We start from the raw sequence: 16,365 nt of genomic DNA on the forward strand, positions 1-16,365 counted from the left end.
CAGTGGGGAACAATGTGGATTGGTGTGAGGGGGGCTGGGATGAAGACTGCACCCTAAGTGAACCTCAGAGAGCCCCTCACACCACTTGGGAGGTCAAAGTCGCTTGGCCAGACCTCCCTGGAGCAATGGAGACTCCACATTCCATAGATCAACATCCAAATGGATGAGATGAGAGTTCAGACACAAAAGCCCTGCCCCTCACTCCCCACGTCAGCACTAAGGGCACCTCTGGGAGCCGAGGGGGGTGGGCGTGGCCTTTCGGAGACCTCTGTCCCCATCCTGGGTGAGGGGCCTGGGCTCCAGGACTCTGGCACCTACCTTGTTTAGTGCTAGGCTGAAGGAAGGGGAGGTTCTAGGTGAGGCAGTGCCCTCCTCCTGGCTCCAGTGTGTCGGAGGGGAGAAGGATGCGCTCTCTAGGTAGCCTGGTTCTGTCATTGGCTTCTGGCCAGGTTTGGTGCCAAGATGCTGAGGCCGTACTTGCTGCAATTGGTGCTTGCTTCGGTCCCTCTCTCTGTCCCTTCCTCCCTCCTGAATGGTTTTCCATGAAGGCAGCAGTTGCTGCTGCTGCTCAGAGGACACCCCTGCCAAACCCAGCTCTGCCAGCTGCTGCAGCTCATACTGGCACAGATCCACTACCTGTCTCTCCATGGAGAGGAACTTTTCCTTGCTGTCCTTCCTCACCAGGATGGGCTTTCTCCTCAGCCTGGGGGCCCTCTCAGCCTCCTCAGGGGGCTTCCTCCGGCAGGAAGCCATTTCCAGACCCTCACGCTTCTTATCTGCCTTTCTCCTGCTCAGGCGGTGGCTCTTCTCAGCTGCTCGCTTGGTCCCCTCAGGCTGGCTTTCCTTCTGACCTTCTGGAGTGGAGCCTCTTGGTGAGGAAGGAGAATCCTGGCCTCCCCCTCCAGCTCTGCCCTCCCCCAGGGATTGCAGGTGGACAGGGCTCAGCACGCGGTGGGTGATCTCATCCAGGAACTTGGAGAACTGCAGCTTCTCCTCAGTGACCTTCTCCTGCCGCTTGATAGCATCGGCAGTGCTGCTGCTGCGCTCCAGAGAGCGTCTCTCCCTCCGGCTGAGGCACAGCTGAGGGTCACTGTACTTGCGAGAGCTGCGGCCATGGGCCAGCGTCTCCACCGAGCGGGACTTGCGCAGGCTCTCGGGGCGCACTTCCAGCATGCCTGTTTGCTTCAGGATCCCTTTGAGAGGCAGATGGGTGGCAGAGACCTGGAACTTCCTGGGAGCTAGGACCTCAGCAGGCTCTTTGAACATGAGGGAGCGTTCCAGGCTCCTGCTCTTGAAAGAGCAGGTGGGCCTCCGGCCTTCGTCTCCAGATACCACAACCGTCTCCACACTGCGGCTCATGAACTTGCTGAGACGCCCCCGGCTAGGGTGCCGGCAGTGCTTCCCGCTCCGCCTCCCTGCCTTCCCACTGTGCGGCAGCACAGGTGACAGAGTCCGGCTCTTCAGGTTCAGCTCCGCTCGGCACCCTGCTACCTCCTTGTCACTGCTTGACTCCAGGGACCAGGAGGAGGAAAAGTTAAGGTTGCGCACCTCAAACCCATCCACCTGTTTGAGCTGGCCTGCCTCGGCGTAACTAAACCCCGCCTGCTGGCGTAACGGCGCCAGGCCCTTAGCCGCCCGGTTATCCGTTACCTGACTCTGCTCGGCCAAAATCACGCCGTCTTGGTCGTCTCGAAGGATGGGCAGATCATGGCGGATCTCGCGGTGCTGTGGCGGTGCCTTGCGGTAAGGCTTCTTGGATGGAGCTGTGCTCGTCATCCTCCCTCCTGCTTGGGTGCGACAACGGGTCACCTGCCAAAAGCAGAAAGGGCAGAGAGAAGAGGGTCACCAGTGCCCCAGCCAGCCCCGAGGGCTTCCCAGCAGAAGGAGATCAAATACCCTATGCTCCCCAGCAGCTCCCCATCCAAAGTGCTGACAGAGTAGGAGGCGCTGGCTGCCCTGGATCCTGGAGCAGCAGCCGCAGCAGGAAAGGGGGACAGAGAAGAATTTAGCTGTGTCCTTCTCCCAGCCAGTGCGAACAGAGAGTTGGCACATCGCCCCCCCGCCGCGCGCGCACGCTCACGTACAGCGTGTCCAGATTATATATAGTAAACGAGAACAGGCCTCAGAGCAGCATATTGATTGGGCTCTTTAGGAAAGGCCTTTTCTAATATGGAAACTGCAAGCCTTACAGGCAGCAGCGACGGTCAGGGCAGGAGCTATTGATCTCGCACTGTCACTGCCAACAGGGGCTACATGGAAGGGGGCTGCAGTCATGAAATGCACAGCCAGAGCCAAGGAGTCCTTGGCTTGCACTAGTTAAAGCCAGATTGTTCCTGGGTGTCTTGGGCGGAACGTGTTGGGGATTTGGGGAGCTGTGACTCGCAGCAGAGAGAAAAACAAATATAAGGCACCATCAAGGCATGAGATGGCAGCTGGGGTGCGTGACGCTACCCAGCCTTTGGGCAAGAGGCTGGATTATGCTATGCTCAGCAGTAGCACTATAAGATCAGTCACCGCCCATCCCTCCTACCTATGGCAGGCTCAGACTCCCACGCTTCAGGAGAAGTGGTGCAGGATCTCAAATGGGGCAGAGACACGGGCAGAACTACAACGGTTCTCTGTGGACACGGAGGGGGCTTCTGATTCCAGCCATTTAGAGGCGATTGCAGTGGAGGGCAGAGCTCAGGAAAGCTCTTGCTGCCATCCAGGGTTTGCACCATTTCAGTAAGCACAAGACACAGAGTGAGGTGTGCCACAGGCCACCCAGCAATGAAGGTGCCTGCTGATGTTTCCAATGCCAAGGGCATGTCCGTCCTCTCTTCGTGTACTGGGGTAGGTAACACAGCTACCGCTACACTCAAAAACAGCCTCCCTCTTCCCACCCTCATCGGCTGTCCTTCTCCTTGCCTTAGTCTCCCAGCGCTGATAATCTAACGCTGCTCTGTGCCCGTGCACTTCCCCTTCCCTCAGCACTTGTGTGGCATCTCTCCAGCTCCCCTGAATTCAGACTAAACCCTCTCCATCGTACACAGGAGCTGCTCTACCGGGGCAGGAGCTCTCCCAGCTTGGCTCCTTTCACAGCATCATTCCCCAGCCATAGGGAAAGCAGGGACCGTTAGTTCAATGGCTTGAAGACTTCCTGTTCCTAAACATCTCTGCAATGCTCACTGTGCCCCTCCCTCCCTGAAAACAGGGTTCCTAGCCTGCAGCCCCCAGAACACACAGTGCACAACCGTTCTCTTCATTTGTACGTCCCCACTAGTACTCGGTTGTGTCCTGTCTGACACCTAGATTCCCAGCTCTCTGGGGTAAGGACTGTGCGCATTCCTTGCCTGTACAGTGCCTAGCACAATGGAGCCCTGGTCCCGGTTGAGCTTTCTAGCCATTATATAAACAACAATAATCTCTTGTTGTGTCACGCTCTGCTTTGCCAAAACAGAAATTCCCACAAGCCCTCTCATATGCCTGGAATGCCCTCTTTGAACTGATCTGTAAGGCCACTACCCCTTCTTCTATAAAATCCTTGGAGCTCACCTTTGCTGCAATGCCCTGGGAAAGGATAGGTTGAGGGGCAGATGAGGACAGATGAGACAATTTCTAATAGTTCTGAAGAGCAAGTCTAAGGTATAGAATGTGTAGAAACACACACTCTGTATCCCTCTCCCTTGCCACCTGGGCATCACTTGTCTTTCTAGAGCAGGGGTGGGCAATAATTTTTGCAGGGAGGCCACTCCACAAATTTTGGTAAGTCATATTAATGAAATTTTTAAATTCAACCCGTCCACTGCAGTGCTACGTAATAAAATAATTTGTGCAAAAACTGAGGGTGCAGGAGGGGGTGCGGGGTCTGGGAGAGAGTTTGGGTGCAGGAGGGAGGTCTGGGCTGGTGCAGCATCTTGGGGTGCAGGAGGGGACGTGAGATGCAGGCTCTGGCCAGGCGGTGCTTACCACAGGCGGCTCCCAGCCGGCAGCGCAGCAGGGCTCAGGCAGGCTGCCTGCATGCCGTGGTCCCACACTGCTCCCAGAAGCAGCTGGCTGCTGGCATGTCTCTGCACGCCCCTTGGGGGGAGGCAGCAGCGGGTCTCCATGTGCTGCCCGTGCCCACAAGCACTGCCCCCACAGCTCCCATTGACCGGTTTCCACCAAAGGGAGCTGTGGGCAGGGGCAGCAAACGGAGCCGCCTCCCCCGCCAGGGGCATGCAGAGACATGCCAGCAGCAGCCAGCCACTTCCTGGAGCAGCAGCCTGCCTGAGCACCTTGCTGCGCTGCGGGACTTTCCGGAGATTGTGAGGACAGAAATGTTAGACAGGCCGTATTTTGCCCACCCCTCTTTGGGACAGGAACCAGGCGCACCTTTGAATATGCACAGCACCCAGCACAACGGGCCCCAGTCCTGACTAGAGCCTCTGGGTGCTACTCTGCAAGACAAACACTAACACTGCCGGGAGGTAACCACTGGGGCCTGCTCCTTCTGCTGCTCATTGCAGGAGCTGAGGTACATCAGCTGGGTGATAGACCTGCCTTGCTGGAAGGGCATTCCTTCTCCTCAGAGAGAGGTGCTAAGTCCTGACTCAATGGCAGCTCATGTTAGCCACGCAGCAGCTAGGTGACAGAGGGGTCGTCTTGTTACCTCCTCCCACAGCTAGGAAGCATGGACATGTGCTTGTGTAGGTGTTACCCTACAGCAATCTTTGTAGCTCATGATGGGTGGAGCACTTACCAGCCTGCGCTCAGAGTTGAAGTCTCATGTAGGGGGACACTCACTCAGATGCCCTACAGGTGAGAACACAAAGAATTTAACAACCCCCCCTAGAAACCACTTTAGTGCCCCAGCCCAACCAAACGTGGGTGTCTGTGCCTGGCTGCAGCACTCCTAATGCTCTGCTCTCATGTGTCTGTGGGGGACCATGTGATGGGGAGAGAACTGGTCCCCATCTGTAAGCCCAGTGGGAACTCCTGCTTCAAGGCTCATACTCAGCAGTCAGAGCAGGGACTGCCAGAGGACGCTGGGCACCCCTTGGTCCCCAGTCCCCAGGCTTTGAGAGCCCTCGTTACCGCCCAGTCACAACGCTATTTTAAAATAAAACAAATATACGTTTCTGAAGTGACAGGCCCTCCTCCCCCACAGCCCAGAATCTCCTTGACAGGCAGGAAGCCCCATATCCCCTGTGATGCCGCAAAAGCAGTGCAGAAGAATCTACACTTTGATGTTGAAGGTATGTTTCTAGTCCTTTGGAGTGGGTAGAAAACTTCCCAGTGTTACCCTGGTGCAGCACTGCCTTTCCCAGAGCCAAAACAATAACTCTAAGGGCCCACTCCTGCTTGTGGCGATGGCAAAAGCAAGCCACTAGCAGCAATGGGGCCCTTAAGAGTGACACATTTTCCCATTTGCCTCAGTGGGACATTAGCACTGAACTGTGCACAATGACGGATTTGGCCATGTTAACTATTTCCCTGCTCAGCATTTTAGCAGAAACATTTAGCTAATGCATGTATCCAGCATAGTGGTTGCAGTGGTGGCACCTAACATTCTTATTCAGATCAAGAGGGGGTATTGCATACTAGAACCTATCGGCTCCATGGCCTCTGTATTAGAAAGAAGAACAAGCTACTCCAGTTTAGACACACAAGATGCTGTTCTCTGGCTTCTGGCAACAGTCACCACAGCTCCAAAGCCCTCCCTACTCTACAGGGGTCTCTGAGGTGAGGTGCTCCCAGACAAATACACACAGTACAAACATAAGGAGACTGACACCCAACTGCTCTGAAGGCCAGAGCCCAGGTTATGCAACCATCACAACAAAACATATTGAGATACTCTGGAGATGGGAGCCAGATAAGAACCTAGCTAGACAGTCATTTCCTTGCCTGCCCCAGGCACTACAGAAATTCCATGGGGCCCTCTCTTCCCCACACACCTCTGCTGCAGACCTTTCCCTCTCCATGGCACCCAGCCCGAGGAGGTGAGGACTGGAGCGTTTGTACACATGCAGAGGGAGAGTCATACACAAGGTGAACGGAACAGGCAGGCAACAGCGACTATGCAGAGCTCTGCTGAAACAAGTTTAAGAGATTCCCCTGGCATTGGCCCAGCCCCAACAAGCTGGCTGGCCCTGTTCCCTACTACAGTGCTGTCCTTGGGCCTCAACTAGTACAGGAAAAACAGCTTCACAATGGCATAGCTACCCCTCCCCAGTGCCCCAGCACAGCTGCAAGACAGCAAGAGAGGCCAGCTCAGTACAGCTCATACCTACTCGGCCACAGATAGGGGACTCCAAGCAGGGATGTGCTCAGCGCAGCTCCTGTTGGGTTGGCTGTGGCAGTGACTGCTGGCAGACGACAGCTCCAAATGACTTCCACCAGTATGGCATAGGAAGGCTCCCTCCCGTCTCACCTGGTACAGCTGCTATGAATGGCCTACGAGAGTCCTTGCTGAGGTCTCCACTGCAGGGATGTTCAGAAGGCACAAGCTAAAGGTCTGGCCGTCTCAGTCAGCAATTCCTCGGTCTCACTGTGACTATCCTCCTCCCTTCCCTGGTATCCAGCACCTCTGCCATTCCTCACTCTCACCCCATCAAGGGGTGGGAGGAGGACAACCCCACCTTGAATTCCTAACCCACTCCACAGTCTGAAACAACGTCCAGAGACATTCTGACATTCACATTATCCCAAGTAACTGTTCCTCAAAACAAGGACTCACAGATCCAAAGCAATGTGCCTGTCCGCCTGCCTCCAAGTCAGCTCTCCCCTGGTGGCATCTGGCAGCTTCTGAACGGCTCCTGAAACACGAGAAAGGAAACTCGGTGTCAATCACCTATCAGCATCACATATGGACTCACATGCACGTGTGCCCCAATCCACAGCCATGCACCAGGGCTGGAGTCGGCAGCTTCAGGCAGCTTCCCTGTGGCAGGATTTCACAGTGCAACAGGCTCATTGCCTCCACTGTATCCTAGAAAGGGAAGGGCTTCCCAACTATCCCCTCACGGAGCGGGGAATTCCAGGCAGACCAGGAACTCCACTCCCCCCAAATCAGGTGCAAGATTGCTAAATGGCCTGATGCATCCCTCAGTACAGCAGCAGCTTTTGGCAGGATGACTCCAGGAATGACTGCAGAGTTGCACCTCCTCCCTTAATTTTATTCCTATACAGTGCGGTGTGTGTAACCTCTCTCACTCTAAGAAGTTAGTAATTGCCATAGCAGCCGAGGGGAAGTGAGCGGACTTTCCTAATCCTTCACCAGCAATACGGCTGGGGCCCTGCAGGCATAATATCTAGGTTGTCCCTTTGCTCTCCAAAATCAGAGGGGAGGATTCAGAGGAGCGGCTCTGAAACAGGCCTCAGTTCAGAGTGGAATAGAAACACAGGCTGACACATGGGTCTGTTTGTTCTGAGGGAGGGGAGGATGGACTGCTGAAAGGCATGCAGATAACAGCCAGAATTGGGCACACAGCATGAACTGATTCTGCCCCATACTCACCAAGCTGTCAGCAACCTTATCTCAGGTGCAGCCCTGATACTGCAGCCAAGTGTGTCAGACCCAGAGCATCACAGCTTTGGCCTGAAGCCACAGAAGGAGGTGGCTACGAGCCAGGTCTCTGGCCACTCTAATTAGATCTGTATTGCAATAGGAAACTTAATCTCTCAGTCCCTTTTATCTGTCCTCACTATCTCTCATCAGCAAGCAATGCTCCTCAAGATTTAAATCCCTCCCCTCTTCTGGGCTGCTGTCTGCAATGATGCTGATCCCATGTCAGAGTCCACTGAGAGATGTAAACACACTGGGAAGGATCATATGGGGCTACCATTCTTCCAAGACGGTCTCCCAGTGATCAGATTCAGCGGTGGGCCTGGTCACCCGACACTCAGAGGGGCAGAGGATTTCAGGGTAACAGAGCAATTCATTCTATTTATACAAACTGCTGGGGAATAGTTCTCTTCTCTCCCCTCTCCCCCCCCTGCACACAAGGGGGAGGGGTTGCACCTCTTCCCCTTCAGGAAGAGGGAACCCAGGGCTCTGAAAGGAACATGCTTTGCTTCCTACCCAAATCATCCTAGCTGCCTCCATTCTCCAAGTTCTAATTCACACGTGACAAGGTCCCCATGCCTGGCTTCCAGCATTAGCTGCATTTCCACTCCAGGTGCTCCCTTCCGCCTCCCAAGCCCATTCCTATCTGCCCAAGTGACACCATGATGATGCTGTGCAGTATCCGCAGCTAACGCTTGCCCTGGGCATAGGGGAGTGCCAATTAGCTTCACTGCACAGTCCTTCTCTCGTCAACCAGAAGGACTGTCATGTATGATTTGGGGCCTGGGAAGGGGTAGGAGGAAGATCCCTGCCCTCATCAGGAATGGATTGAGAACAGAGAATTGGAAGAGGAACTGCTCCCTGCATTTACTGTGCAGGCTCCACAGAACTGTATTAACTTTGTGTTTATAGAGCATGTGAGCCACGAGAAGGTCTATCAGCACCACTCCTGACAATGCAGCTGCCAGCTCCAGTAATAAAAGAACAGTCTTTGCAGTACACACTAAAGCCCAGCAAATTCAGAAGGGGCAGGTAAGAGGGAGGACTGGGAAAGAGTTCCAGAGTCAAGGGGTACACTCCCAGGAAGTGTTCCCTGCTAGTAGTTCTCCCTCTCTCACACCAACGGGGCTCCAGCATCTATGTTGATCACAATCCAGTTTTCTCTTGAGACAACGCTTCACTAGAGAAGCATTCCTGGGGCAGCCAGACACCAATGGACTAGGGTACCCCGCAAAGCCCAGAACTCAAGATACACCAATGAAAGCTACCACTGCTGCTCTGTCCCATGCATTAAGGCCTTGGCTACACTCGGGACTTCACAGCGCTGTGTGTATGTACTCCACCTCTCCGAGGGGAATAGCGTGCAGCACTACGAGCGAGCGTGCAGCGCTGCAGGCTCTGATTACACTGGCGCTGTACTCGCTGCACTCGCTGCGCTCGGGGGGGGGGGGGGGGGCGTTTTCACACCCCTGAGAGCAGCAAGTTGCAGCGCTGTACAGCGCCAGTGTAGCCAAGGCCTTAGTTACTACTGTTAATCCAGCAGTTTCACTCTGTTTTGGACTGAATCTTTTATTCAAGTCCAATGAGATGTGACTGATCTGGTTACATACCAACTCTGGTGTGCAACAGTTTCACTCTACTAAGATCATAGAAAATGAACTCTTTCCCATCTGCAAGAGAGCCAGAAGGTCCTCTCCCCCTGCCTTGCAGGTATATTATCAGTTGTAGCCTCTAGCGGCCTCAAGTAGTGGGACTGAGAGTCTGTGTAGATGCTGATACTCAAGACAATGGAGCAACCAGACAAGCTGCTAGAATTTCATCAAGAGATCCTGACCAGGAGACTATATTAGCCGATCTGAGGCTAAAACAATCACCACAGACTGTTCCCCAACAGTCCAGCCATAGCAAGAGAGGGCTGCAGGGTATTAATTACAGGAAGTTTTAACATCCAAAGAGGAAGGCTCTCTTTGGAAGCTGGCTAATCGCTTCAGTCAACCAGAGAATCCCAGCTAGAATTAGGTTCAAGATTTACTCTGCTACTAAGTAGCTTGTAGCTTTGCTCTATAGTAAAGGTTAGTTGCTCTCAGCACAGAAACATGCATCTCTACTATGCTATCTTTGTGTATCCTAATGCTCACAACACAGATTGGGCTAACAATGTTACACTGTCTGTCTCCCCAGAATCAGGATGGAATTCCATGGATTTTCACTCATTCCTTGCTCTTTCATATCAGTAAATCTTGATAGCTAGGTAGACAACATTGCTCCAAGCATGTGATAGGTCACACAAGAGGGATCAAAACAAAGGGATCAGACTGGCCATTAAGCAATGAGCGCTACTTAATAGTTAACATTTTTCAAAGTTAATGAGATCAACAGAGCCCTCCGATTGAAAGCTTTTGTTGTTGCTGAGTATAAGAAGGATCAGGAACATGAATAGGCTGCCCAGCTAATGTTTTCCCAGAAGAGCCCCTTGTAAAGTTACCAGAATCACACCTCCCTCACAATTCCCCTCATCCCCTCCCACTCAAAACAGATCACAGGTTTTCTTTTTATTTATTACATTTTAACAAGTTTACAAACCCTTGCCTTGTAAATATAAGAAACAAAACCATCATTACAACAGTTGCATTTGTTTAAAGAAACATGATAGGAATATAGTCATCAGATCTTTCTATTTACCAGGGTGTTACCATATTACAAAGTGAGCATCATTAGTATTCCCCTCCAATAATATGCTGTTTCTAGATCACAGGGTTTCTAATTCAGCTGTATTCCATTCACCAGGAACATATCCTATTACTTACTGCATTGATTGATCATCATCAATTTGTACAGTGCCTTATATCCCAAACCCTTTTATAAACTTGAACTGATCAACAGTGCACACCCCCTACAACCATCCAACACTGACAGGCAGCCACCTCTGGAGTGGAATGCAACAGCTGATTAACAGCTGAACAGCAAAAGGTTAAGACAGGAAGCAAAGAACCTGATACCCAACCAAAATGTAGAGAGAATGTCAGTGGGGCAAGTTAAAATTTGGCCAGGATACCAAAACTAGCATTCCAACTCTCCCTCTCTCTCTTTTTTAAATAAAAGTACTGAAGAATCTTTAATGGTTAGACTCAGCATTAGCTCAAAGAGTGCCATCTACTGAATTATTTGCACCACTCCCTGCTGTACAAGGTTTTCACTGAAGATATCCCACCCATATACTGAACCAGCACAATCCTGCTTAGATTGGGCTGTGCTCTCTTCAGATCTCACAAGATGGTCTGGCTGCTGGCAAAGTAGTTCTCTGCTCGAGTTCCCAGTTTACATTTGTTTTCCCTCCCCTCACACATATGCCCGTTTTTTATCCCCTCCCCCAAACAAATCTCCTCTTACCTGTGCTATCTTTAAAATGTCTTCTCTGCAGGCAGAGCTAAAGAATCATTGTTAGGCCTCATGCTGAAGCAGCAACAGCAGCAAGGCAGGGACACTTAGCTGTTTTGGCCTAAGCCTCTTGAAGGAGACATTTCCCTTAGCGAATAGTTCACAGGGAGCAGTGGAGCTGTCAGAGGTTCCAGAGGATAACAGCGATGGCCCTGACAGCATAAAGTGAGTGTTGATCTGAGGCCTAGTACTCTGGGCAAGTGCTGGCAAAACACAGGAGGGAAGTTAGGGAGCCATTGTTCTAAATTCTCTCTCAATGAGCAGTGAGGGAACAGCTGCAGCAAGCAAACTGTTTGGAGAGCGGTGTGGGCGCGTGGGTGAACATTTCTGAAAATTTAACAAGCAGGAATCCCCTTTCCCAGTGCTCTGCCAGCTCTTGTGCCGTGTGGGTGGGCATAGGAGGGGAAGAAGAGGGAGAAAGAAGAAATCAGTAAACCGCTTTCCTGGAGTATGGAATCCAAAATAAACTACTAAATCAGACAAACCAGGAACAGGTTAAGCTTTGCCTGGTCTTTCCCTCAAGCAGCATAACATTCACTAAATCTTGTATAATCCACAGCAATCTAGATCAGCAACCCCTCTATCTAGTGTCTCAGTCTTGCGCGCTCTGAGAAACCTATAGCCACTCACCCCATAACAATACAGAAGACCAAAAGGATCATTAAGATAACCCTCTAGCACATAAGTTATCACAACACTAAAGGATGCTCCATACTCCGGGTCTTTACATATTCACTGTAATGCACTACCTCAACATCCCCATCCATGAACGCTCTGCAACTACAGAGAAGGCACCACAGAACTAATGTTCTGTGTAATACTAAAACACATCACCGGCAACACCAGGAGGGATAAGCTGGAGTGCCGATGAGAAGCGCAGTCGGGAAAGTAACTGAAATACTTCCCTGATGGACTGTATTTTCTAAATGGACAACTTACCTTACATTCCCAACTACCGAGGGATAATCTTCATTCATTGCTATATTTGCTTTCCACAACCAACTCTCTGTATAACTTTTAATGACTGATGTCCCCAAATACTTGGATGCTAATATCTAAACTGTATTGTTAAATTTATTCACCTTAATTTGGGTTACTGCTAATTATGCACTATATGTATCTTATGACTTTTAAAAACAAACTTTGTATTTGTGGATAATCTAAGCACTATCCCCAGATGTACAGACACTCGTTTCTTAATCTGTGTATCGTGTAATTTTTAACATTAGCTTTAATAAAAAGCAGGGGCTGCTAAAGGAGAATCTTCCCTCCCACATAAAAAACAGCAGCTTGGAGCAATGCCCGCCCAAAGTGAACACTACCGATACCGTGGAAGCCTGAAGTCCAATGCTGATGCTGCCAAGTGCTAAGCACTGCATGGCCAAGGCAAAAGCAAATGCCAAGAAACAGAATTGCTCTTAGCAGCAGCCAGCTTCATTCCAGAGCTGTGGCACTCCAACGAGCCTGACTTTGGTCATTCACTGGCTAGATACAGTCCTCCGCTTCATAGAGAAACCTGGACATGGCCCAGTCTATTGCTGGTGGCTCTGGAGGGAATTTTGAAGCCTTGATCACACAGTGTAACACAACTTAGGTACACAAGTGGAAGAGTTACAGTTGCTGGGGGACCCATATTTGGCTAGTTCCTGATCGGTTTCTTTTTTAAATCTCAACCCTAATAATGCTGCATTCACTTTTGATGATTGATGTTTTAAGTGTTTTGTCTTTAACCACTGACTGACACGTGTTTTGCACTTCAGCAGCACGTCCTACCTGAGCACTTGAACATTAAAAGATTCATGTTCACCATTTCTACCCACCAGGAACTATCCCCATTTCATAGGTAGGGAAAGTGGGGCACCAAGAATGGAAGAGGCTTCCACAAAGTCACAAGGTGAGTCAATAGGAAAGTTGGGAATGGACTGCAAATATGGTTTCATCCAGTGCTTTTACCTCAAGAAAACCCCTCATTTCCATGAGGTTTGGCTTGGAAAAGGGAAGAGCCACAATTGTTTTGGAATTTACTTCAGGAAATTCATTTAAAATTCAGATGAAATGTTGCATCAGTGTAGGGTTTTTGGCAAATAATACACGTGTACATGCACACCTGTAACCAGAAAATACATAATCTATGCATCCGAAGAAGTGGGCTGTAGTCCACGAAAGCTTATGCTCTAATAAATTTGTTAATCTCTAAGGTGCCACAAGTACTCCTGTTCTTTTTACATAATCTAAGGTAAACGAGAGAGGGCAAGTGTGCATAACTGAGCTGCAGAGCAATGAGTCAGAAATGCCCTGGGATCCCAAACAAGCAAAAATAAAGCATCAACTCTGACCCCCCCTAGCAGGAGAGAGATATTTATACCAAGTTTAGTTCTCTCTGCTTCTAGGCTTTCATCCCAGAAAGACTTCTTTTGTTTTAATTACCCTTTCACCAGCAGATGGTCAGAGACATGAGAGGCAGAGGATGGTACAGCCCTAGCTGTTCTGTGTAGATTTACAGTTATATCTGTATCTGAACAATTATGTGCATGTCCATGATAACAGCTGTAAAGTTTACATGGCAAGGTCCATTTCTGGCATGATGGGAATGTCTCTCCTTTTCTCCAGATTCCACGCTGGAGGAAAAAGCTCTCTCCAAAAGCAGGTGGGATAACTAAAATGCAGCCTCATCTTCCTTGAAAGAAAAACTCCAAACACCAATCAGCTAGAAATCTGGATATTGCCTAGGCAATATGAAAATCATACTTTAAAAACATTTATATGGAAACTTTAGCCATCCTCTCTGCTAGCCATCCTAGAAAGCTTGTTAGACTGGGACAATTCCATGGTCTGTACAGCATTGAGCACACAGTTGGCATACAACGTATCATAGCTAAAATCTAGACTTCTGGGCTGCGTAAAGACAGTGAGATGGGTCTCCCTCCCAACCAGCCTGGACATCTCTTATGAAAACTCGGTACATGTACAGCCAGCAATAGTTCTTGATGGGCTGAGTGGAGATGCTGTCCAGCCTTCCAATGGAGTGGAGCTGTTGGCCACTATCACACCACTTGCACCCACACCTCTCTTCAGTCAGGAATGTTTCCCCCTTAACACTAGGGAAGTCTCTGTGAGGTCTCCACATCAGGGGGTGGCCAAGTGTTCCTCATAGACTTCTACAACGCAGTCCATGGCCACTCCTTTCTGTGCTACTAGTGCAGTTCATTGCATGCTGGGACCTAAAACCTCAATGCGCCACCTAGATCACAGCAGTCTGACCTACTGGGAGCAGTAGTTTCTACATGCCACACATTGAGACTGAGGAGAAAAGAGACTGCTTTCTAAAATATACTCTGGGCATAGCAGATTCAGAGCACAGGCCAAGGGCTGGAGCAGGCACAGAATTTTCCCCCTGCCTTGTAAATGGTAGAGCAGTAAGGTTACTGTAGCAGGGTGCAATCCTGGAGCACGTCCCCTGGCGGAGCAGCACTGCAGTCAACCTGCCTCAGTTTCCCTCCTGGGTTTTTTAGGGACTCTGCTTTCAGGACAGTTCAGTTGATGGACTTAGCCAGAGGGCAAAGTCACAGAAGTTCACACCTTCCAGGATAATCAAAGTCCAAAAAGAACACCCCAATCTTCTGTCTCAGACCTGAGTCAAGCACACAACTGTCTTCAACCCTTCTCATCCTGGAGTCAACTTCCAGCACTCCTGGCTCTGGTTTGTCCCTTCTTCCTCCCCTTAACAGCAGGGGTTGCTGCACCCCATCCAGGGTGGCAGTATAGGGGGAACCCACACCCACCCTTTACCCAGGACTCTTTAGCTCCGGAAACCCTAAATAATGGGGCTGTCTGCTCCCTGTAGCCACAAGCTGGCCTGGTTTCTCCTTCCCAGGGCCTTTTCCTTCCTGAGCTCAAACATCTCCACCTTTGGGACAGGGTGGCCACAGCCTTCCTTCCTGGCACTGTGGCCAGCTTCCCCCAGCTTTTCCTTGGGATGAGGCTACACAGCCCTCCTTCCTAGGTCTATGCTATAGTTGTCACTGACTCCCTAGCTCACCCTCACCAGGGATCAGGTTCTGCTCCAGGAAGTCTCCCTCCAATTCTCTCCGGAGTCTAGGCTCCCTCAAGTGAGCTCAGTGCAGTCGTTTACCTGCTAAGCATTCCTGTCATGTCTAGGCACTTGACCCCCATTCCCAAGCTGTCTGCTGATTGTCCCCCAGAGCACCTATTCTTAACGTGGCCATGTCTTGAAACAGGGACTGACTGGCCCCAGGCCCCAGACCACTCTATTACAGTTACCTTTTTTGTTAAGGGCCATAGTGTAACGCATTCACAGAACTAGCACTCCACTAGTCACGTGAGGGCCGAGGACAGGTGGATGCTGCTGTCTTCCTGAGATGCTGCAGAGGTCGTGTTGGTCAAACTTGCAGAGTAGCTTGTTTGCTTTCATTCCTTCTGCTTAGGATAGGCATCACGGGCAGGGCCCCAGGGATTCGACGATTCTGGGTTGCAGAATTTGCCGTGTGGGGAAGAAACCCAAGATAATCCTACTGGCTACAGGAACACCAGCACTTAAGACAATTAACAGATTTTACTGCAATCTACTGCCATACTGGGCTCCCTGCTTTCCTATCCCTACCCCACAAGGGGGAGTCCTAGCTATTTATGAGAGCAGTTTGCCACCTGAGTCACAAGAAGGAGCTTCCCCAGGCAGTTAGGCTTTGGACCAGACCGCTGAACCCCAAACCCTGCAGATCAGCACCCCTTAACCCAGTGTGAAAGTTAACCCTGGAAACTGAATTTAAAAGCTGGCTATGTGATTCCTACAACATGTCTGAACAATGGCTGATGGGAAGGGAAAGGGATAGGGCCCTCTTACCTCCTCCCCTCCCCCCCCCCCATTTAGTGTCATGTCCTTTTCACTCCCAGCCCCCTCCTAACACCACCCAGCAAGCAGGAGGAGGTGGGGGTGGGAACAACATAGTGACCCCAAATCCTAAAAGACCCCCTGGTTTTACAGTAACAATCTGTATCCCAAAGCAAACTACCAGTAAGCTGCAAAGCCTGGAAAATAAATGCACAGTGATTATTCCCTGTTAAAGGATGATAAATGGGGGAGTAAATACCCAGACATCTGATGGAAAAGTTGGGGACAACTTGTTTCAGAAGATGAAGGAAGTAAGGAGGAGGCCAGCCATTTTAGACTTGATTCGGACCAACAGAGAGGAATTGGTTGCCCCTCTGAAGACTGAAGACAAATTGGGCGAAAGTGATCACAATGAGAGATTTCATAATTCTAAGGAGAGGAAGGCGTGAGAGCAACAGAATAAGGACAACGGACTTCCAAAAAGCAGACTTTACTTACCTGTCCTTAGAGTTTGCTAAAGTCCCACGGGTAGAAAATCAAAGGGAAAAAA

General features: G+C 50.6%; 1 protein-coding gene across 6 annotated transcripts in view; it reads right to left on the minus strand.

Moving 5' to 3' along the window:
- Positions 1-16,365, minus strand: part of TJAP1 (tight junction associated protein 1) — a 48,145-nt gene that overhangs the window by 13,771 nt on the left and 18,009 nt on the right. For 4 of the 6 annotated variants that reach the window (XM_054022987.1, XM_054022990.1, XM_054022985.1 and 1 more), the window contains 4 exons: positions 6,701-6,779; positions 6,251-6,444; positions 4,721-4,773; positions 1,651-1,809 (listed from right to left, as the gene is read on the minus strand). In XM_054022987.1, coding sequence (XP_053878962.1) covers positions 1,651-1,776 — 126 coding nt within the window. In that variant the 5' untranslated portion in view covers positions 1,777-1,809; positions 4,721-4,773; positions 6,251-6,444; positions 6,701-6,779. The remainder of the gene's footprint in view (positions 1-1,650; positions 1,810-4,720; positions 4,774-6,250; positions 6,445-6,700; positions 6,780-16,365) is intronic. The other 2 variants (XM_054022986.1, XM_054022988.1) reach the window with 2 other exon arrangements.

This window comes from Malaclemys terrapin, chromosome 3 (genome assembly GCF_027887155.1).
Source record: "Malaclemys terrapin pileata isolate rMalTer1 chromosome 3, rMalTer1.hap1, whole genome shotgun sequence".
NCBI classification, from domain to species: Eukaryota; Metazoa; Chordata; order Testudines; family Emydidae; genus Malaclemys; species Malaclemys terrapin.